The sequence below is a fragment of the Hippocampus guttulatus genome, chromosome 1 (assembly GCF_054856545.1).
Source record: "Hippocampus guttulatus isolate MCC_2025c chromosome 1, RoL_Hgut_1.0, whole genome shotgun sequence".
Lineage (NCBI taxonomy): Eukaryota > Metazoa > Chordata > Actinopteri > Syngnathiformes > Syngnathidae > Hippocampus > Hippocampus guttulatus.
The window spans coordinates 28,191,065-28,214,623 of record NC_141261.1 but is presented as its reverse complement, the minus strand read 5'-3'; the positions used below and the strand labels follow the sequence as shown (position 1 = coordinate 28,214,623).

Below are 23,559 nucleotides of genomic sequence, written 5' to 3'. Positions count from 1 at the left end.
ACACACACGAGCACTCTTCCTCTCACACACAACCAGAAAAGGTGCTCTCATTTTCCATTCTCATTTGATGTGTAGATTAAAGCTCCTCTCAACAGTGAGCTCCCTTTCTGCCTCAGCATTTCTTTTTCTCTTTACGTCCCCCTTCTCTGATGACTTTCATAGTTTTTCTTTTTATGCTTTGCTGCTGGCAGTAGCTATGGAGATATTCTCTTTGTTGCCTGTCTGCTTGTAGGTATTGTACAGAATAAAGGGAGATTTTTCCCCACATTGTGACGAACTTTTGCATGGCTGTGAGGATGTGGCTGGTTATGAATTTGGGGCTCAAAAATAGGGCTGGGCATAAGAGTTAATTAATCAACTGTTGGGGTGAAACAAGTCCACGAGTAATTTGAGTACCTTCATAAAAGAAATATATATATATATACAGGTATATATATATATATATATATATACTGTATTCTCCGGCCATTTTTATGCCTCAAGTACCCTCTTAGCTACGTGTACAATGTCAGGAAGACTTAGTCAAGCTAAAGACACCAACAATTTTTCATACAACCCATGACAGTAACATGGTGCCAATGCGGTGAGAAGGCTCACTTCAAAATAAAACTTGGCTTACCACATAGTGTACATATGGACATAAATGCCTTGGTACAATTTCATTTTGAAGTTGTTGCCCGCAGAGTGTTGCGGCTTAATGGCTGACTTAACCTGTCTACCAGATTAGTGACTGTGGCCGGGGCAGTTGCATTGCCATCACAAACTGTTGCTACCGATGTCAACCACATAACGTCATCCTGAAATTGAGTTCACTCACTAATTAAAGGTGCAAAAAGATATGCTGACATAGTTATCTAGTGTCTCTTGCCAGCATTTAGCAGCGGCTCCAGTGTTAGCAGCTGATAGCGTCAGCATCTTGCCGCTAAACGAGTGCCCCATGTAGACTGATGAGAGCCGTCGGAGTACTTTTCAAAGCAGATTAATAGACCAAAACGACTGCCCATTTTTATGCCGACAGCCTGACACAGTTGCCGTCCCTACTGATCATTTTTTTAACAAACCAGACTTACTCAAATGTGCTGTTTAAGGTGTCACTTTGTCTCATAGACCAGAATCTGTGGGGAGTGTCTTGTCTTTGCCTAAAATCTCACTAATGTTGCTCTCTCTTTTAGAGGTGTCAAAATGTATCAACGACACCAACTATTGTTATAATTGGAGAGATATTGTTTGTCATGGAATTGTACAAATCCTGTGTTGTCGGCCTCTCAACAGGAATTATTCTCTAAATGTTGTAGTCCTTTATCAAAGCAGAATGATTGTTTTTTTAATGTTTTGTCAAAATGAGACATTTGCAAAGATCTGCTTTTATTTGGAAAGCAAAGACCAAACCAGAAACTGAACCATTTTCAAAGAGGTTGGTGAATGCATCATCAATCCTCCTTGTGTGATATTGATTACCGTATTTTCACGACCATTCGACGCACCGTATGGTTGGGCGCAGTCTCATTAATGGGTGCTATTTCTGTATTTTACACATAGACAAAACGCACTGTATTATTGGGCGCAATTTTAAAGTGGTAAAACATACGCCAGCTTAAACATACGGCATCCATGCATGCGCGCACGCTAAAAACACGTTAGCTTGTAGCATACGGTAGCATGCCAAGACATACAGATACAAGCTAAAAACACGTTTTTAAAAAGGCAACGAAGCAAAACGGAGTTCCGTTGTATTTTATTTAGCCATCGTACAATGTACTCACGTTTTTCGATCAATCATCACCCAGAAATCCATCAAAGTCCTCATCCTCTGTATCAGAATTGAACAATTGTGCAAGTACCGGTAATCCATCAAAAACGCCATGTTCCCTCTCGTTGTCAGTCACTCTCATTGCCATGTGGCTCCACAGAAATGATGCCGGCTTTGCCAAAAACTCGAACAACAGTGCAAGCAGACACGTTCGTCCAAGCAGCCACAATCCATTCGCAAATTGTGGCGTAACTCGCCCGGCGCTGCCTCTCACTCATTGTAAAGTTGTGTTTGCCATCGATCATTCATTGTTCCCATGCCGTTCGCAACTTTACTTTGAACGCCCGATTGATGCCGATGTCCAGCGGTTGGAGTTCTTTAGTCAAGCCTCCGGGAATAACGGCAAGCTCAGAGTTCATTTGCTTGACTTGGTTTTTCACCGCTGCTGTGAGATGGGCACGCATGCCAAAAGCATAACCGATGGCTTGAAGTTTGAACTGAGCTTCGTAGGCGTGTCTCTTTGTAGAATTTATTTTCGGGGGTTCTTAGAAACCAAAACCGAAGTTGTTTTGCAACAATGCACATAGCCACACTCTATACAGGTGTTGGTACCTGCTTGGGGCGTACCTTTAGCGTCCACTTACACGCCCACCCTTCACTCATTGGCGGACTTCTTCCCCGCATGCCTGTCCTCACTCACATCTGCCTTTTCTCTCTCTCGCTCTCCAAATGTGTATATATATACACGCCCACCCTTCACTGATTGGCCGACTTCTTTGCCGCATGCCTGTCCACAGTCACTTCCGCCTTTTCTCTATATAAACAGCGTGTCGGCTGTCAGTCAGGTTTTGCAACTCAGCGCATAGACAAGACGCTCCGCATCATAAGGCGTCCTGTCCATTTTGGAGAAAATTTTAGACTTTTAATGGCGCCTTATAGTCGTGAAAATACGGTAGTTGATATTTTTTTCAATCACTAAGCACGACCAAATATTAAACATTCCCAAGGAAACAACTGTAATTGGTTAATAAACTGTCGTCTGGGTGAAAGTCGTTTTGTTATATATTCTAATGAACAGTACAATTCGATCCGATTATTCGATTAATCAATGGAATAATTGCTAGAATATCAATCCTTCCATTATCTGAACTGCTTATCCTCCTGAAGGTCGCAGGCGCGCTGGAGCCTATCCCACCTGTCTTTGGGCAGCTCATTTTATGACCACACTCGTGACTTAAAACACTCACAGCATCTTTTCCCATTGAAAGGAATAGAAACGCTACGAATCCGTTCCAGCCTCCTCAGAAAGCACAACAAAAAGTTTTGTAATATGGGTAAAACAGCACCATATTTACTTTATAAAACATAACCGCATCATGATTCCGTCATTGCGATTCCTTCTGGCTTGTGCAACTGAACCACTCGAAGCAGGACTATGCAGTCATGAAGGCACAAACAAAGAAGTCTTTTGACACTTACTGCATGTGACGAGCAAACTGCAGTCATGTATTTCTGAGACGTTAAAATATGCCCATGAGTATTGTTATAACCTCTGTCTATGTGGTTGAGCCCCTGTTGCTTAAGCCTGGTACATGCATAAAGATTTTACAAAATTAAAAATCACAGAATGATCAGTGTTGGTTGGTTTGTGTATGATTTAATCCAGTCCTCCAAGGCAGAGCTCTCGTGTGATCATAGCCCATTAGATTGTCTTTGCATGTGCTCAGCCGACCTTAAAGGGTTATCACTCTGTAAATGTTGATGCTGTTCGTTTGCCTTTCAATTGTGTTTTGCATCATTTGTTTGCATTAAGCTAGCAGAAGGCAAAGTTGTGTATTTTATTTGTTTTTCTCAGACAATGTGTAATTCCCAATGTTTAATGTTTACTTGGACGTTAAACTTCGGCTGGCACTGGCAAAAACAGTTTGACGCCTCTCTTTCAAAGAACTGTTTTTTTAGCTGCCAACCTGCTGCTTATTGTAAAGTGAGCTGAGTTCACAGCCCAAACAGCACCGGCAAGTCAAAACAAAAAAGTGGCTAAAAGGCATCTTGCATTTCAAACAACTCATTAGTTGGGTCACTCTTATCTGAAGACACTAATATACTAGCTGTGTGTGTGTGCACGCTTGTTTGTGTGCTAATCTAGAAGTGTGGCTGAGACCATGTTTGTGAACCATGTGAATCTTAATGCACTTATCGGTGGCTCGCAGACACACCGTCAGCACGAGTGGTGGGGAAAATCCTCTTTGGAAAGTAGGTCAGAGAGAGTTGTGCCGTGGAGCGCTGGGATAAGCTCCCTTTAGCATGTCTGCTAATTATATTTGCCGCCTATGTGCTGAGTCACGTCCCAGAAAATCCTTTGTGAAACTGGATGGATTGGTGGGTAGTTATAAAGCAGGTGGACAGTTGTCCTCAGGTCATAAAGGTGCCAAAAATATATCACTTGTTTTATTTGTGTAATTCTCTTTCTTTTATGCTAGGTGTGACAGTATTAAATAAATGATATAAGTATTTTCGCAAAACTGTTGTGTCTCCCGCTTGAAACATTGCGCTATCTTGAGCAGCCTATCAACTCATTGCAATTTCCCTGCAACGTCTTGTCACGTCTCGCAGGACACCCTGCCTGTGTTTCGTGTCGCCATCATCCTGCCAGTATGCCTCACACGCAGTCACTCACTCACATGGTTGGGTTACAGCTCGCTGTCATGATTCGATATAGGCCATCTCATTTTCAGCCACAATGTTTAACAGCAGCGGTCCCCATCCAGTCCCCATGACTCTTGGGGTCCTGGGCTACACAGATACTGTACATATGTATATACTTGTCATCTGGAGAGGGAAGTTTGGCAACGCTGTCCCTCAAGTTCTGAACTTAATTGGTCCCATGAACCCATTTGTAACCTGAAAGCTTAAATCGAGGTAATGTTTCCCATTAAAACACTCACTCACTCAAGGCCTGCTGTCTGCCACAGCTCACTCCCATACACTCACAGACTCACGACGTCGCGTGTCACGCCAACCAAAAAGACACACACACATTACCTCCCACCTAACAGCAGTATGTGGACTCTTGAACAATTTTGGGGCAAGTAGTTGCAGTTTAAAAAGATCATTAAATACATAAGATGGCTACCGAGGCAAGGCACAGAGTGGGGAGAAGAAGGGCCATCATAGTGGGCTGTCAGCCACAGGAGCCACGAGCAGCTTGAAGCCGCGGAAACAGAGCTGCCCTCGGAGCTGCCAGACATAAGCTGCCGGAGGAGTCAAGACCGAGGCCAAGCTTGCAGGAGGCGTAAAACCGCACTATCATGGATGTTTCACCTGTTGGAAATGGTTCTGGAACACACCCTTGCATTAAATGGAGGTTCTTCTCTGGTAGCACGGCAAAAAAAAAAAAAAAAAAGGATTGTACGAACTCAAAGGCTCTGTGACTTCTGAGTTTCCATTTAATTTCCATCACGTCACTGTTATCCTCATTGTTTTGTTCAAGCAGGCTTCAAAGAGAGTGTCAGAGTTAGACAAACAAGCAGAAATCTGTGAGTGTGTGATGACGAGATAAAAGTGAGTCACAGAGGAATGGGCCGGGCCACTCTTGTAGCCCCCTGTAGCCACTGACCCTCATCCTTCAAACCTATCAGTATTCAGCAGATCACTGCCTCCGCTTATCAGAATGGACTCGATCAGGCCTGACTGTAGTTTCCGTGACGGTCATGTGTCTGTTCACACGCCGCCACCCCAATAGTGCGAGGTTTGCAGGATGTATCTGCCCATTTTAGCTGAGAGAACGGAAGCGGCTGTTTGACTTGTGCTTTGATGAATCACATTGTCATCAGCATCAGTTGTTCTTTCCATTTGGCGTTTGCGTGGGCTTTGACACAGAGCGGTTTTATATGCGCCCCTTTCACGTAATCTCTCTGGTCTCCCGTCAGTCAAAGCGCACAGCGTGACCCACGCCATCACACTTCTCCCTCCCTCTCTCAGCCTTTGTACCTCAGCAACATCACAGAGGCTTTTCCTTCATCTCCAAAATGTCTCACAGCAGCAATTTTCTCTCCCTCCGGACACGACCGCCGCCCGTTCAACGGCATCTCACCTCTATAGTCTGACCTCCTAAGCGAGGAAATAAACCGAGCGGCTTGAGAGTGCGCCATGCGGCCGGAGGTCACCTCTGTGCATGAGCGATAAAAATGCAGAGGCAGTTTTGACAGCCGGACGGCTTCCACCTGTTTCCGTGATCCCTCGGGCTAAGAGCAAATGCTCAGATGAAAGGAAGAGTGATGTGTTTCTATTCTTTTTTATTTATTTTTTTTAGTGTGTGTGTGTGTGGCGGTACTACTAAAAATATATACAGTGGTGGGTTGAAATAAAATCTTGTTTTCCCATTTCAATTAAAAGAAATAAAATTGCTTTAAATGTTTGTGATGTTCTTTTAACAAAGATAATCGTGCTCTGGAATATTGTGCTTTATGAAAACATGTAGAAGTACTGTCATCAAACAGAAGGCTAAGAATTCAACACTTTGTGCAGTATGAATAATTCATTGCTGCTCCTTCTGGTGTGTGCGACTTGGGGGGCAAGGGGGGCAGTATAACAGACATACAGACACAAACAAGGAAGTGTTTCACAACTCCTTCAAGTGACTCTGTGTTTTTTTTTTGTAGCGAATCAAGAAAATATACCTGCGAGTATGTTAACGTGTCTACATGTGTTTCTCCGCCATTTGCTTCTTAAACCGGAACTACTACTAACACGAACCATTGGCATGTCTGGCACTTTACATTGTTTGTTCGTGTGACATTCCAAAGGCAACATTATTTGTGTGAAAGGTTTTGTTTTTATGTCTCATGTGACAGTAAAAAGCAGCTAGCAGTGGCATGAAATATTTTTTTGTCATTTGTTTTTTCAAGAATTGTTGTAAAGTACGTTCAGTTAAGTTCCCTGCCTCCGTGTACACCACTCCTATCTCAAATTTCAGCTTGCATGGCAAAGCCACAAATCCATATGACTCATCTGTCGAAGAACTGAAGTTCAGTCAGGTCACTTGTATCTCAGGGCGCCATTGTGTTTTGCTCCCATCCCGCTGACATCTTTTGTGCGTTACGTCTCTTTCTGCTCTGTTGTCATATCATTCCATATTTTTTTGTTGATGTTGATTAGCTCTCTTGTTTTGTTTGGCATTTTAATTCTTTCCATAGTTCATGGTTTCGATTATTTCTTTTGTTTGTTTTCAGTTGATTTTATTGGTGGATTTGAGCCATTCCCACTCTACCATGTCAATGAGAAACCATCTCATCTCCTCCTAAAGCCCGTGTCCCTGTAAGTACGGACGTGTTGTCAGCCAGCTCTATGTGTACTGTATGCGATTCCGACACGGTGAGCAGATGCATGTGAATATTCCCCTCGCTTTTAGTGCTTGCTCACATTTGTCACTTTTACGCCAAGGTTGCCTCCCTTCGTCAGTGTTCCATATTCCCCCACAACCACTCCCCCACCCACATTACTCATCAATCACAACAAACGTTTTCTGATCCATATTTAAGCAGAAATGCCGAAAGAAAATGACGGTCACTCACACAGAATGGGGAGGTTAGTTGGACTATGTGGTGTCAACGTTTCAAATAACTCTGCTTGCGCGTGTATCTTGGATGATTCATTCATCCAGGTAACTATGGATGTTCGTATGGGTGCCAGCGTATTGTACACTCAGGTTTATAAACATTTGTCCCAATATTTATGGACCTGACTGTATGTCATAAGGAAAGGCCAACATTATTGTCGAAGGTTTGTTCGTCAGACTATTTCGAATCCTACTTACTTTTCGTACCATATTCCAGGCGCATAAACTGTGGAAATGCTGGAAAATTCGGCACAGTCCAACCACCATGTACTCAGTGCGAACATTTGCATATTTTCACTGTTCATTCGTTTGAAAATAATCCCCAAACGTCACTTGTCTCCTATTTATAGTGCCTTACTCTTTGCATGGAATTCTTCTGAATCAGTGCAATGATGTTTTCATACGGGTGCTTCACCTTATTTCAGATTTGTGTCGGTCGACACCTTCCGCAGTCGTCCAATGCCGGGAAAAAGTACATACGAACAGTTTCGGGATCAGAACAAATATGTACGGTGGAGCACACAGCAGTCCTTCTAAGAAGAGTCATACATTTTTGGAAGCGCTCACAAGGGTCTACAAAGAAAACGACCTCGTTCCACCTGCCAAGGGTGCAAAGCTGCAATTCAAGAGCACAGCTTTGTTTCTTTCTGTTGCTAAATCGGGACTTTGTTTCCTCGCTTTGTGTCCTTTCTCTCAAGTCTCAGAGAGAACGAGTTTTTCTGTATGCGAAGGACCCCTTTGCCTAATTCCATGTGGCATTGTATTGAAAGAAGTTAGATTGATGACACATTGATGAGTAGTGTGTTGTTTTCACCTTTTCAACTCTTTCCCATGTTTTATTTGCAGGTCTACGTAAATAGAAGATCAATCATCCTGGAGGGAAGTGATGCCGACATTGCTTGCCACAGTTTGACCAACTGTTTGTCCCGCAATTTGGGGGCATCGTGCCAGTCTTTTCCTCCCGCTCTCACTTCACTGTTTTTCAGTACTTCAAACAGCGCACTCACTGGTGGGCTACATGGAAAATCCACCTCGGTTTGATTGTCTTCCTCTGTATTAGTGTCACATGTCTGTTTCGGAGCAACTTTTGGGAAATTTTTTTGTAAAGTGTTCTGTGCCGAGGTGCCGTGGCCTTCCCATCAACACAATTACAACATCGGAATTACTTCTGAGTTTATCGTCTCCCAGCATTCCCAGTGTGTGGCACTGAGCTGAAGTCATTTTGCATGCCATTTCTGGTGAATGGCGCTAAAGTGGAATGAACAAACCATTGTGCCCCGACTGTTTCTGTCAGGCAAAGGTCTTTTGTACATACTATATGTACACAGGCAGACGGCAAAAGGAAGCCAATCTTCAGGTCGTGCATCAAAATTAGACAGTGTACATCATTGAATGATGGCAGGAACATGAATTTAGTCGTATGCAAAATATCACGAATGCGGAAATCATCGCATGCAAGTTCAAAAAGTTTTATTTCTCAAGTCTTATATTTTTGATTATTTTCACCAACAGCCAAGTTGCTGTCAATGAACTGTCATGGTGTTGGTGTTTGAAAAAGCGCTGGTAGCTAATCATTGGATTGTAATGCAAACTCAACCTATTGTTAACTTAAACTTCAACAAACATTAGCAATTGAAGTACCGTCACCCAAACCACAATCACACATTTAAAATGAAAGGAACAAGCTGTGACTTAACTGCAGACTGTCAGCTTTAATTTGAGGGTACGTATTTACATCCAAATCATGGGAACGGTGTCGGAATTACAGCAGTTTGTATACGTGCCTCCAACTTTTCAAGGGACCAAAAGTAATGCGACACTTGGCTGTTGTAAATTGTTGTTGACTGTAAATACCCTCAAATTCAAGCTAGCAGTCTGCAGTTTCATTTCAAATCCTTTGTGGTGACAGTTTAGAGACGAAAAGTTGGTAATTGTGTCCATGTCCCAATATCTATGAAGTTGACTGTATGTGTGTCTCAAAATAACAATGGAACAACACCACTAGTCAATTTGCAGCATATTTTATATACATATACATACAGTACTTGAAAAGCGCTTTTCTTTGCCCGTGGCCAATGTGCTACAAGTCACTCAGTGGGAGACAAATCCCCCGTTGCCTTACTGTCCTCTGGCGGCTACTGCGTCCATGTGCAAGAGCAGAATGTTGTTGTTTTTTTAAACGCAAGTACAGTACTTTTTTTTTTTTTTACGGGGGGTGGGCTGTGGCGTTTTAAATTCAGATGAAATGGCAAGAGGAAATGTTTTATTCTGCGGGTTATTTTCGGGCCACTTGTTTTTATCTTTTGAGTTTCGGCACTTTCCAAATTGTACGTGTGAAGCTTAAGGATCAAAAGAGTTGCGAACAAAGACGTTTCCTAGTTTTTGTTCTACGTATTCACAGACCATTTTGTTTATTCTTGGCGGCTGAAAATAGTTCTACTGCTTGTCTGATTTCTCTAATATTCTCAGTGCCGGGTGGTCCCAAAATATCCCAGCCCAATGCGTCCTTTTTGACCTTACAATGAACTGCATTGAGCGTGATTGGTCAAACTTCCTTTGGCCAAATGCCAATGTCTTTATTTACGGGATTTCAAACTAGTCCCGTATTTCCCAACCTCTATTGAGCAATGTCGCATAAGCAATGAATACTGAAATAAGGATGGTCTTGTATCCATTTACTCACAAATTGAGTCGGTGTGAAATGTGGTCCTGTTGAATTAAACACAAAGCTGAAATACTCGCAGGAAGCCATGACTTATTCTGACGTACCAAAGGCAACAGGTGGATACACAAATTTACTGTACCTTATGCCAGTTAACAAAAATTCTTTGTTTTACCAGCCCTTGTATGTTGCTGAAAATGATATATTTGCAACTGAGAAATCCAGACAATTGAAGCCAAATTGGACAATTCGCCATGACAACCTGGTTGCAAATCACTGCTCTCATTTAGCGTGTGTGTGTGTGTGTGTGTGTGTGTGTGTGTGTGTGTGTGTGTGTGTGTGTGTGTGTGTGTGTGTGCGCGTGCGCCCCCACATCTCATTGTCAGTCAGTATTGGAAAGAAACGTTACTAAATCTCTCATCTTCCTCTTTGTATAATATAACTTCTTAAAACTGTTCCATGTACGGAAAAGATGAATCGTCCTTGTTAATATTTATGTAGAAAGTGTTTTCTATTTTCTCTTCCGGTTTGTGCCCAATCCTAATGTGATTTGACTGTGTGTCCCTGTCCCATGTCTATTCTTTGTGTTCATGTAAATAAGTGTTTAATAATAAAAGAAAAGACTGAGCACTTTCACTTTCAGCAGTGTTCTGTTAACTCTTTTCTTTACAACATGTTGTATGTGCCTCCTGGTTAAAGTTCCAGCAACTGAATAAGAAATCAGCAGATAAATCATTCCATTTCAGTGGGCTGCCATTTTGTCCTGTACCGCCCTATTCTGTTGCCTGAAATTGCCCTCGGGCTCGCTTTTCAAACTTAATATGGCCAAACCCAGAAAACAGGTGACCCGTGACGTTCACAATGCCACCCTGTGGGCACGTTGACATCAATTTCAGTTGCCAGCAGGGGACGTATAGGACCAAGTCGCTGCCCCTTAAAATGGATATTAATATATATCAGAATACCATGTTTATAGACTCGTGGGGCCAAGCAGAATATACTGTATTACTACAAATGTTTATCTGTCTGGAGTTACAGTTGGAAGCCAATGTTCAAATCAATCAGCAATTCTAAGCAGCTTCAAATGTTTATTGTAGATTTCAGTTCATTTAGTAACTGCTAACAATAATGGCAACCTACGAGCGGAAAATTGGACAGCGTCGTCTCAGGACATAAAGGTCCGGACGCTGCCCCTGATGATGGCTCTGCAGATGGGGCAGTGCCGCAGACTGGCCGCGCAGTCACCGCACACCACCAGGTGACCGCACGGGATGAACACGATGGACACTAGCTTGTCCATGCACACCTTGCATGTCCGCTCCTCCTGCAACTGCCTCAGGAGCTCTTCGGGACTGGGCTCCCTTCCTGTAGAGACTGGATACAGTATGTCAGAATGTGAGTTTAAAACAAATGACAACCAAAAAAAAAAAAAAGGATGGTTCAGGTTGAGTTGCTTGGACGACGTTTGTGACCTTTGTCTCTCAGTGGTGATAGCGTCCTCACGTCCCCAGCATCAGGTCTTTGCCTTCTGTCAGGCTCTGATGTTATGAAGTCAGAAATACTTTAAAATGTTGTTTTTCCCTCTATCTACTGGCAATACAGTGGAAAAGTGGTTTGTGCATCTGTCTCACAAATCCGAGGTTCAGGGTTCCCCTTTGGATTTTGTGTTTTCCTCGTGCTTGCAAGGAATTTCAACAAGTACTCTGGCTTCCTCCCACATTCCAAAAAATATGCTCATTTGGGCTCATTGAAGACTGAATTGTCCATAGGTTTGAAGTGTTTGCGAATGGTTGCTTATCTGTACAGCGCTGCCTTGAAATATGAGTAATATCATCTTTCCCAAATTGAAATGAATTGGAATGCCATTTATCAGTTCAAGTCCCTCATGCCCCCTTAAAAAGTGTTTGTTACTGTAGTGAGGACATATAGGCTGGAACGATAAATTTGATAAAAACCGAGTGAGGGCATAATTATATAGAATGTCAAGTGTGAAAGCGTTTGTGCTCTATGGTGTCGTGCAATCCAAATCATTGTGCTTTTCCTTTTGGTGCTCGCACCTTAGCCACTGGGAAGTGGTGTAATGCATACATACACGCACAAAAAATATTATTTCTTCCACCCTTACTGTAAGTGATACTGGAAGATGAAATCTTTGTCATTTTTCATCAAAGATAAAGATTGTGTATGTGTTGTGTCATTTGTGTTCCAACTATTAGTTGCCAGTGAAACCTTGACAATTGTTGCTAACCGTTAGCATGGCTCTAGTGCACGGGTAGGGAACTCCGGTTCTTCGAGAGCCATATCCTGCCTGTTTTAGAGGTCTCACCACTCCAACACACCTGGTTCAATTGATCATGATGGATTCAGCCTTCTACAGAGCTGATCGTTAGAATCAGGTGCGTTGGAGGAAGGAGGGATCGAAAACAGGCACGCTAGGGCTCTCGAAGAATCGGAGATCTCTACCCATGCTCAATAGTGTTTTGCAGTTTGTTAGCATTGAGCTAATCGGGCTTTCTTTAGGCAAAGCGTGATTGTTATAAATAAACAAGGAGCAACTGCCTACACTTGATGTTTGTTTCATTTGACAGTAAACTTCAACTGGAATGGCATTAAACAGCTTGAAGTCTCATTTTTTGATGCACATTGTGAAATTAATCTAATTGAGTTCACTGCCACCATACAGCGCTCTGAAGCAAACAAATAAATAAAAAGTCTCGTATATTGAAAAACTCTTAAGTCAAGGCACCACTGTGCTTGTGCCATGTGATGGCTGGTGACCAATTCAGGGTGTGACCCACCTCTGCCCCAAAGCCAGCTGGGATAGGCTGCAGCAGTCCGCCACCATAATGAGGCTATAGAACAGGCATGTCCAGCTGCGGTCCTCGAGGACTGCTCTCCTGCATGTTTTATATGTCGCCCTACTCCAACAAACCTCATTCGCATGATCAGCTCATCAGCAAGCCCTGAAAAAGAAGCCTGCTGACAATCCTGATCCTTTGAATCAGGTGTGTTGGAGGAGGGAGACATCTAAAACAAGTTCGATCTCGGCTCTCAAGGACAGGACTTGGGCACCCCGGCGTTTCCTAATGGCATACACTGAATCTACTACAAAGTTTAAAAAATAATAATTTTGAACAGGTTCGGTTCCAGTAATTGAGACCTCAGTATCGTCCACATCGGGTATTATTTCGGGCGTATTATAAGAGGTCAAAACTCAACAGTAATGCCCATTGTGCAAGAGGTGTGTATGATCGGCATTCATGACATTGTTGGCGAAGGAGTCCAAACGTGATGAAACACTGGCAGTAATATCGACTTCCCCACTAGTTGTCACTCTAAATCAGGCTTTCATCCACAGTCACTCATAATTGAGCCAGTTCAGGACAAGCGCCGGAAAATGGATGGATCGTGTTTTCAGTCACAGAGGCTGGAGTTTATTTCCCCGTTGAGGACGAGAGGTGGAGCACACTGCCGAACTGTTAGGCACTGGACAAACACGTCAAGACGGACAACTATTCACACCTACGGTGAATCAATGACAGTGGGAGGAAGTCTGTGCAGAACATGTTGCTATGACAACAATGCCTAATAACCACTCATCCACTGAAGTCGTCGACAGCCATGCATTTCTCGTCACCAATGTTGGATGCCAAATTATTGTTGCGCGGGATACTCTCCTGAAAACGTTATTTGGAATAAATCAGTGATTCTCAAGGTGTAGTGTTGTACCTCTCGTGTTACGTCAAAGAATCACTGCCCAGATACAGTCCTGTTGTATTTCATTCGCATTTAATCTTGATTGTTTTCTTTTATGTGCAATACATTTGAAATGAAACATTACTAGTCCCCCCCCCCCCCCACACACACACACCCCACCCCCATATTCAAGCACAGTGTTCAAACTGCATTTTGTTACAGTGGCGTTCAATAATATACAGGCATTAAAGCTCTGCCTTGTTTTAATAGTAGTAAAAATGTTGGTTTATTGTATTATTTTTTTCTTGTAATATTTTGGCTTTATTCCTGTAAAATTATATCAATCACAATATTACAACTTTATGCTCCAGAAAATGAATTTAATTCATTTTCAAAATACTACTACTTTATCACCGGGAAATTTGAGGTTTTAATTTACCATAAAATTAAACTTTGTCCCTGTAAAATTAACAAATTTTTGGCTATAATTTTTTTTAAATAACTGTAAAGTTGCTTGATTTTTCCTCAAATATTTTGACTGTAATCTCATAAATAACAAATGTTTTTCAATCATATTGTTGAATTTCTTTTCCCTCATCTTGCAGTCTTTCCATATTTCTCATAAGTATTCTGTCTTAAGTCTCAGATCCATTTTTCTCATCAAATTTAGACCTTATCCTTGTAAAATTGCATAATTTTTCTCATAATAATATAAATCAAGGAATACAGCCTCCGATATTAAAAAATAAAATAAAATAGGCATGCAATGGTATTGTACGGTACTTTAATTTTGGTCCTTTTATTTGTACTTGGGCAGCAATGCAGGTTTTGGTTGGTACTTAGTTTAAAACGTTTCAAAACCACAGTATTAAATATGGTTAATACTACTTTTTGGACAAATTAAATGACATTGGATGTTTTCCTCAATGTACATGAGCCCAGTGGTTGGGAATCACTGTTTTCACCTCCCAGACATTACCTGTGCTCTGTGGCCTTCTCTGCCGGTCCTCCTCCTCTGCTTGCAGCACATCACTGACTAGGCTCGACACATGTGAGTAGTGTTGGCCTGTCAAAAGGTACTTGGTCTGGACCAGACTCTCCACCAGGCTGGCTTCAAAGCCCATCTGGAGCACCGTCTGCACCACCGGCGAGAGCATGATTGACGACGCGGCCAAACCGCTGACCACATCTGAAAGGTGACAGATACCAGGCAGATTTCAGCCAACATTGATGAAACTTTGAGGGACAATCAGGTCCATAAATATTGGGACATGCACACAATTCATTTTGACTCTCAACATCACCAAAATTGATTTAAAGTGAAACCAATGTTATCTGAATATCTGCTTCGACGACAGACTTCCAGCTTTCATTTGAGGGTATTCACATCCAAATCAGGTGAACGGTGTAGGAAAATTACAACGGTTTGTTTATGTGCCGACCACTTTTGAAGGGAGCAAAATGAACATGGCGGAAGGAATTGGTTAACATTCATCACATTCTCACAAATTCAGCACTCTCGCGAAAGTAAAAAGCTCTTAAAATGGCCGCCGTCATAAGTCACGATAGATAGATGGATAGATAGATAATCACTATGTATTTACGCTGCTTGACATCAACAGTTAAATCGGTGCATGTGTATTCTTAGCTTTATACAAGTCACAAAGCGAGAGTAAACTTTAAAATGTCAGGGATCATGTTTCTTGGAACGGTCACATTTGTGATCACTTCTTGGGAACTGCAGTGTCTCGTGTGACTTTTCATATTCAGTACTGTATATATTTTAAAATGCAGTAGAATTGTTTGACATGGTATAATTCTAATTACAGCAAACGGCTCTGGTCATTTTAACTTTTTTTTTTCCAGTCTGCTTAAAGTTATTGTTGTTTTTTTTTCCGTCCTATTATACGATCCAAAGTGGCACCAGGCTGTGATCCAAATCATTGATTAAACAAATCATTCAGTCTTTCATTTAAGCAAAGAAAACGGAGCAAGCACATGGTCTTTGCTGGCACTACATACACACATGATGATTGGCATGTAAAAAGCAAAACTGCAAATATCTGCCCTTGTTTTCGCTGAATGCATTTCATACCATTTCTGGAGCCAATTTCTCCGCCTGTGGATGTCTGTGAGCCACCCTGGGGAGTTGAATAGGTTTACAATTGAATAAATGACCATTATTCACCATTCCATCATGGTGCCAAGTAAGTGATTAATAATGAAGATAATAATGAGCACAGCATTTCAAATCGGAAGTGATAAGAACCTCACCAGAGTGTCGCCCAGGTGGAAATGAGCATCCTGGATGTTGCTAATATATTCCTGTCCTCTTGACTGGATTAAAAATTCACAACTAAAAAAGACCACAACAATCTGCTTTGACTTGCTGTGAATGCACAAAATGCATTTTGTGCATTAGGTAGATGAAGCGTTCAGATGACGCTGTCGTAGCTGCACACATCATTACCGTGGAAACCACTTAGCGTGTTCCTGCCAGGGGTCGTCTCCTGGCTCCCAGTTCCTTAGCCCCCCGTCACAGTAGAAGCACTTGACGTTGTCGCCATGACCTGACCGCAAGGACAAGGGAGATAAGATTTGAGGGACAAAACACAGTTTGCCGAGTGTGCACTTAAGACATTATTCATTCCCAAAACATGCATGGCCGCTTCATTGAAGACTCTAAATGTCTCTTGGTGTGAATGTTAGTTAGTCTGTTCCGATGATTCTCAAAGTGTGCTACGAGCATCGCGAATGGTAGGCCCACGCAGGCTTCCTCTAGTAGTAGTGGCAAACAAAGGCGTCCTAAGAATTTCAGTAACCCCTCATTTATCGTGAGAGTTATGTTCCAGACCACCCCTGTGATAGACAAAGTACGCAAATGTTTTTGTTGTGGAAGACCAACATACGTATATGCATGTGAGATGCAGGTATTATTTTTGTTCACTAGGTCTCATCATCATCATCATATTCTCTCTTGTCGTATTTATGATGGTGAATGTTTGCGTGTGCCTTTCAAAGCTGGGCTTGGCCTGTTGAGAGCAATATGAATGGGCTAATGCTACACACTGCCAAGTCGGACTTTTCCCACTTGCGCCTACGAACAGCGCACGAGAAAGCCGCTTTGAACTGGGAGGTCCGAGTTGCAAAATTGGGGAATAAAAAGGACCCCCAGTTCACCAACTGACTTCAACGTGATGTCACTCGACACAGACCGTGAATGGCAAACCATAATTTGCAAGAGTACGGTATATATATACAGTATATATATTAGAGTTGTCAAATGATTAAAATATTTAATTTAATTAAAAATGCAACTGTCATAATTAACTCAAATAAACTACAAAATTAATCGTGATTACTCACGCATTTTTTAATCGTTTCCTTTTATATTTTTTTGTCCTATTTTTCCCCATTTTAATGCTCTCATCAACATGGAATCATGAATCAGTTTACTATGTGCAAAATGCAAATACTTACTGAAATAACAATTTCAATTTTCAATTTTACATGAATATTTTTCACTTGGAGCAGTTATTCACGCATAATCTCTCACACAATATTACTGTCCATCAACAACAGTGAAAAAAATATTTTGTCACACAACAGCTGCTTTAACAGCTCTTTTTATGGACTCAAAACAGCAATATAACATTATAAAGTGCATATCTAAGGTAAACTAGTACTCAGCCTATAGTGGATTTAAACCATAGTTGCATACTTCGTTTTTCTCAAGTTTGCTTTGAACACAGCAGTCAGGCTATGTTGATTTTGTTGGTCCTTCTTGCGCGGAAGTCTCTCTACGGTTTGGTGTAGACATCATTTCGGATGACTACACTTGGTTCGATGACAACACTGGAGACGTTTTATTTTCGCTCGGTCGCTATAACTTCACCGCTTAACTTTCGTTGTCATGTCACCTCCTCAGAGCACTGTCACTGTCAGACGAACACAGAGAAGCTCCACCCGGTGTATTTATATGGACACGGAACACTGTAACCTTCCACACAAAATAGTTCCAAACAAGTAACAATCGCGTCAGTGGCATACATCGTATACCTGTATGATACAGGTAACTTCGGTCTTGTCAGTGGAACAATCTGGCAACTTTTTAAAAGTAAACTTTCCATTCATAAACTCTTTAAGTATCCATTTTCAGTGTCTCGCGCTGCCGTGGCTGGCAAAACAAACGTGCGTGGACCTGTGCAGCGTGCTTGTTGTTTTGTTTCTGGTTTATTTATAGAGCAACGTAACATCAGCTGTGACGTGTGCCGCGTTAATCTCGCGAGAAAAAATGTAATCCCTTTAAAAAATATATATATACAGGTATATACAGTATGTATATACATACTTGAGTACACTGAGTACACTGACTGATCATGAAGGATCCCTCAAAGGGTGCAGTCCCATCCAACTATCGGCCAATAACCTGTCTCTCCACAACATGGAAGCTCATGTCAGGCTTCATTACGGCTAAGATAAGTGGACACATGGATCAATACATGAGCGAAGCACAGAAGGGCATTGGTAGAGATACCAGAGGAGCCAAACATCAGCTCCTGGTCGAGAGAACAGTCGCACAAGACTGCAGGTCCCGACATACCAACCTGTGCACAGCCTGGATTAATTACAAGAACGCCTATGACTCGATGCCACATACATGGATCACTGAATGCTTGGAGTTGTATAAGGTGAACAGGACCCTAAGAGCCTTCGTTGCGAACTCGATGAGGATGTGGAAAACCACACTTGAAGCCAATGGCAAGCCACTTACCCAAGTGTCCATCAAATGTGGCATATCTCCCCACTGCTGTTCTGCATAGGACTGAACCCCCAAAGCCAAGTAATCACCAAGACAGGCTATGGATACCGCCTCAGAAATGGAGCTACGATCAGTCACCTCCTCTACATGGATGACATAAAGCTGTATGCTAAGAGCAAAAGGGACATAGACTCCCTGATCCACACAACCAGGATCTACAGCAGCGACATCGGGATGTCATTCGGGCTTGAGAAATGTAGTCGGATGGTGACTAAGAGAGGCAAGGTAGTCCGCACTGAAGGGGTCTCACTCCCTGAAGGAACAATAGCAGACATTGAGGACAGCTACAAGTACCTCGGTATACCACAAGCCAATGGCAACCTCGAACTGGCAACAAGGAAAGCGGCTACGGCCAAATACCTCCAGCGAGTGAGGCAAGTCCTAAGAAGCCAGCTCAATGGCAAGAATAAGACCCGGGCAATAAACAGCTATGCCCTGCCAGTGATCAGATACCCTGCAGGAATAATAAGGTGGCCAAAGGAAGAGATTCAGACCACGGACGTTAAGACCCGAAAGCTCCTAACCATGCATGGAGGGTTCCATCCCAAATCCAGCACCCCGAGACTGTACGCAAGCCGAAAGGAAGGAGGCCGGGGACTAGTGAGTGTGAGAGCCACTGTCCAGGATGAAACATCCAGGCTCCATGAATACATCAAGGAGAAGGCTCAAACGGATGACATACTCAGAGAATGTCTCAGACAATGGGGAACAGAGGATGAGGCGCTGGAAGTGGGACCATCATGGGAGGACAAGCCCCTACACGGGATGTACCACCGGACCATAACTGAAGTGGCTGATCTCAAGAAGTCGTCCTATCAGTGGCTAGAGAGGGCTGGCCTGAAGGACAGCACAGAGGCACTCATCCTGGCTGCTCAGGAGCAGGCCCTGGGCACCAGAGCCATTGAGGCCCAGATATACCACACCAGACAAGACCCAAGGTGTAGGTTGTGCAAAGAGGCACCTGAGACGATCCAACACATAACTGCAGGGTGTAAGATGCTGGCAGGGAAAGCCTACATGGAACGCCATAACCAGGTGGCTGGCATAGTCTACCGAAACATCTGTGCGCAGTATGGACTGGAAACCCCAAGGTCAAAATGGGAAACACCTCCGAAGGTGGTGGAGAATGACAGAGCAAAGATCCTGTGGGACTTCCAGATCCAGACTGACAAGATGGTAATGGCGAACCAACCAGATATCGTGATCATAGATAAAGGGCAGAGGAAAGCGGTTGTAGTGGATGTAGCGGTCCCAAGTGATGGAAACATCAGAAAGAAGGAACACGAGAAACTCGAGAAATACCAAGGGCTCAGAGAGGAGCTGGAGAGAGCCTGGAAGGTAAAGGTGACAGTCGTTCCTGTGGTGGTCGGAACACTCGGGGCAGTGACCCCCAAACTAAATGAGTGGTTGCAACAGATCCCGGGAACAACATCGGACATCTCAGTCCAGAAATGTGCAGTGCTGGGAACAGCAAGGATACTGCGTAGAACCCTCAAGCTTCCTGGCCTCTGGTAGAGGACCCGAGCTGAATGAGGGACGGACACCACCCGAGGGGTGAGACGAGGATTCTTTCTTTTTTTTCTTGACTACACTGACTTTCCTGTGGCGTTTTTGCATTATTTTCTGTCTCCGTGGCGAAAATGCCACCATGTGTGGCATACAGTTGTACCAATAAGTCTGTGAGAATCGCTACATCCATATTTCATTGGTACAAATGCGATTTTAAATTTTCTCTAATAAGGTATATTTCTAAGTGCTCCTCAAAGATTTGTCTGCATCATGTTGAAAGGCCATCAGGAACAATTTGCTCTGAAATGTAACCCAAACCACTGTGAGTCGCGATTCCCGATGGTGACATAACATACTCTTAATGGTCAATGCAAATGGTGAAGTTGTTTCTTTGAGAGGCTCTCATGACTCCTTTAAGGGATCCTGGCATATAACATGCACTGAGAACAGTGGTTTCAGCAAAATACTAACAGAAGTTGTCAGTTAAAGTGGCAACATAAGATGGCAGCCCTCTGACTTCAGGCGCAAGCCGACAGTTCATAAGTACATACTGTACATCTTTGATTGAGTGATGTGGAAGTGAGAAAAAGAGGATGTGCAGTTGGCCGGCTGTTAACTGTCTTTGTCATTAGAAACAGGAGGTGTTGAGTGACGCGTCACTTGAGGACATCGGTAGCTCAGCTAAGAATGTGCTTGCGTTTACTGTATTTTGTTAATATTTGCACAATGAAGCGAGTTTTCATCGTCCCTCTAACCTAACCACTTGAGATGGATTACAGTTTCTATCTTCCAATTGCTAAGAATGCTTACTTTATCATAGACGTACAGTTTGTTGACTTAAGCCAGTTGTACTTAGCGATAGTCACATTGCACTTTAACTGCTTTTATTAAATGAGAAGTGATCGCTGACTTTGGGCATTCTCCATCTTTTACACATTCTTATATACAAAGTAAATACATGTTCATAGTCTGGTAAACAAATGAAATATTTATCGTGCTTTTTATAGATGTTTAAGAAACGAATAATTTCATGACATGTTCACAGTAATCCAGTTATTTTTGTCATTAAATTTAAAGGAATTAATATTGAGCATATGTTTATGCCGCTCGAGTTGAAGGGTTAAAGGCTTTGTGAAGCATCAATAAAAGATTCTGGGCGTCCTTCAGATGGGGATGCTACAATTGGTGAACCCTGATATGTTGCTGATATAAATTCGTATTGTTTGGTCTTGGTGTGGAGACCTGGGTGGTAATCTCCCAAAAAGTGCAGCCGAGTGTCGCCGCTGCCTTTAGCAGCCCCAGTTTAGTCCAGGATGTTCTCTTCACAACATCCTGACTCAGCAGGACAATTATCCACTGTCACAATGAGAGGTCACTCTAGCAGCGACTAGGTCAAAGCTAAATATCTGACCCAGAATGTGCATATGCAAACGTTGCTTCGAGTAAAATATAGTAGGGAAAGAGATGACGGAAAATCAACACCTGTATAGAAAAATCCAGCTCTGGCGAGAACATCTGGCTGGACTGTGGCCTCCGTGGGCCAGTTGTGGAAAGTCGTGAGCCGGGAATCCTCTGCCTCCATCTCGGGGTAGACCGCTTGCCCCGTCGCCCCCTGGTCGTCCATCGTCATCCTTTGAAGTTGGCTCAGCAGCTGGCCGTCCACAGAGTCGGGCAATCCATTCAACAGCGGAATGTTTCCCACGGCGCGGCCCAGAATGAAGCTGCAAGTGGGGAAATGGCGCTTGTGTTCGGCGGCCGGGCTGTCTCCTTGCACCCAACATCTTAGGATGCCACCACAGCAGAAACACTGGACTTTATCTCCTGGTCCTAAAAAGAAGAATCCCGCCTTGGCCAGGTCCCCACAGGTAACGGGAGCATCTGGCGGCCAGCTGCGAAATGTTCGAAGCCTCTCGCCTTCTCGCCGCATCTGAGGCTCTTCGAGGATGTACAGCATCGTGCTTGTGTCATCTGTCATCGTGGAGCGGAAGGGGATTCCTGTCCGTGTTTGTGCTGTGCCCCACATCCCTTCTGTGGTCCATAGTGGAGCGTAAATTCAAAGCAAGTGAAACACAGCAGTTGAAATATGATGTTCTGCGGGGGGCTGCATCGTTGCCTATGGGAACCTGCATTCTGGAAGACAAAAAAAAAAAAACAATGCTGGAATGTTTTCTCATTGGTAGCTCACTGAATGACTGGCAAAACATGCCATGTGGCTCCGCCTCTAAAGACAAATTATGCCAAACATTTCAGAAAACATACTTTCACACTTAGGACAGTGGTTCTCAAACTTTTGGCACGAAGAACAACCCCACAAAAATCCTTGGCTCTGTAATTACCGCTATAATTACCAACAATAAAACACGGGAACGCAGTACGCCTAAATATTTGTTGAAAACAAGATAGTAATTGCATTCCTAAAGTTGTAATATTACATGAAAAAAGACATTGTTTTCCAAGAATGAAATCCAGATACGGATTGGTTCGGGGGGAAAAAATGAGACAGGAATATGGTTAACATATTACAAGATAAATATCAACAATTATCTGAGATCAAAGACAAAATACCACAATATCAAAACATATGGCAAGGAGAAAAAAACTCATCATGAAACAAACCAGTTGTTATTTTACATGAAAACATTTTATAATTTGAGAGTAATTTAAAACGTAAAAAGTGTATTTTTTTAAAAAAATGTTATTGGCATATATACTAAATGTTTCAAGCAAAAACAATAAATCTTACAAAATAATTTTGTAAATTTTGCAGAGGGCCTCTAAATTCCAAGACTATAAAGTTTATATATATAAATATATGAAATGTTGAATTATAAATTTAAAAAGATTGTTGTGTAATGTTTGAATATGCAAGACTGTTTAAACATTGTCATAAGTGATCACTGACAGTAAAGATATAAAACTGATAAAGTGAATAATACAAGAAATTAAATAGTGAAATAAATATGGAAACAATCCGATAAATATTCAAATGAAATACTTGATGAAACATTTATTTTTTCATTCAATTTAGTTTTGGTTCTCGTCGCTGATGGTGTAGTGGTACACTCGCTTGACTTGGGAGCGGGCACAACGGATCAGTTCCCACTCAGTGATGGTATGAATGTGGGTGTGAATGTTTGTTCGTCTCTGTATGTGCCTTGCAACGAACTGGCTCCCAGTTCAGGGTGTAGCCTGCCTTCCGTCCAAAGTCATCTGGGATAGGCTCCAGGGAAAAAAAACGCGACTCTTTTCAGGATAAGCGGTGTTGAAAATTATTATGATTCTCTATCATTTCGATCTACGACAAAACGCATTGGAATAAATCGTCCAGGTATCACTGCTGCCCCCTGCTGGTGATTATGAGTGACTGCTGTAACATGCTTCAGTTGCTGTTAAATTGAGTGCAGACTGCAACATGGGTTGGATGAGTTCATCTTTTCCCCCCTCAAATTTGTCAATGTAAATGGATATATTAATATTCGTTTGATTTCATTCCCCCATCTGAT

At 42.6% G+C, this 23,559-nt stretch overlaps 2 protein-coding genes across 4 annotated transcripts in view; one reads left to right on the top strand and one right to left on the bottom strand.

The window, feature by feature from the left end:
* Nucleotides 1-10,671, top strand: part of nkain4 (sodium/potassium transporting ATPase interacting 4) — a 60,739-nt gene extending 50,068 nt beyond the window's left edge. Inside the window, exons 6-7 of one of the 2 annotated variants that reach the window (XM_086124478.1) lie at nucleotides 6,982-7,066; nucleotides 8,214-10,671. In XM_086124478.1, coding sequence (XP_085980604.1) covers nucleotides 6,982-7,066; nucleotides 8,214-8,223 — 95 coding nt within the window. In that variant the 3' untranslated portion in view covers nucleotides 8,224-10,671. The remainder of the gene's footprint in view (nucleotides 1-6,981; nucleotides 7,067-8,213) is intronic. The other variant, XM_086124485.1, reaches the window with a different exon arrangement.
* Nucleotides 10,672-11,104: 433 nt separating this feature from the next.
* birc7 (baculoviral IAP repeat containing 7) lies at nucleotides 11,105-22,188 on the bottom strand. 2 transcript variants are annotated; one of them, XM_086124450.1, is made up of 7 exons: nucleotides 21,539-22,188; nucleotides 16,196-16,295; nucleotides 16,000-16,081; nucleotides 15,821-15,866; nucleotides 14,705-14,914; nucleotides 11,502-11,567; nucleotides 11,105-11,403 (listed from the first exon to the last, which is right to left on the bottom strand). In XM_086124450.1, the coding sequence occupies exons 1-7, from the start codon at nucleotides 22,077-22,079 to the stop codon at nucleotides 11,195-11,197; spliced, it is 1,254 nt and encodes a 417-aa protein (XP_085980576.1). In that variant the 5' UTR covers nucleotides 22,080-22,188; the 3' UTR covers nucleotides 11,105-11,194. The 2 variants fall into 2 exon arrangements, with proteins under 2 accessions (XP_085980576.1, XP_085980585.1); XM_086124459.1 differs by lacking the exon at nucleotides 11,502-11,567.
* Nucleotides 22,189-23,559: the final 1,371 nt, after the last annotated feature.

Bases quoted from the DNA above. Each gene is read 5' to 3' on its own strand.
- birc7 (XM_086124450.1), bottom strand. From the start codon at position 22,079: ATGTGGGGCACAGCACAAACACGGACAGGAATCCCCTTCCGCTCCACG. The intron at 14,915-15,820 runs GTATGAAATGCA...GTCACCTTTCAG, and splicing joins AGAAATTGGCTCCAGAAATG to ATGTGGTCAGCGGTTTGGCC. The intron at 11,404-11,501 runs GTCACAAACGTC...TACTGTATCCAG, and splicing joins ATCACCACTGAGAGACAAAG to TCTCTACAGGAAGGGAGCCC.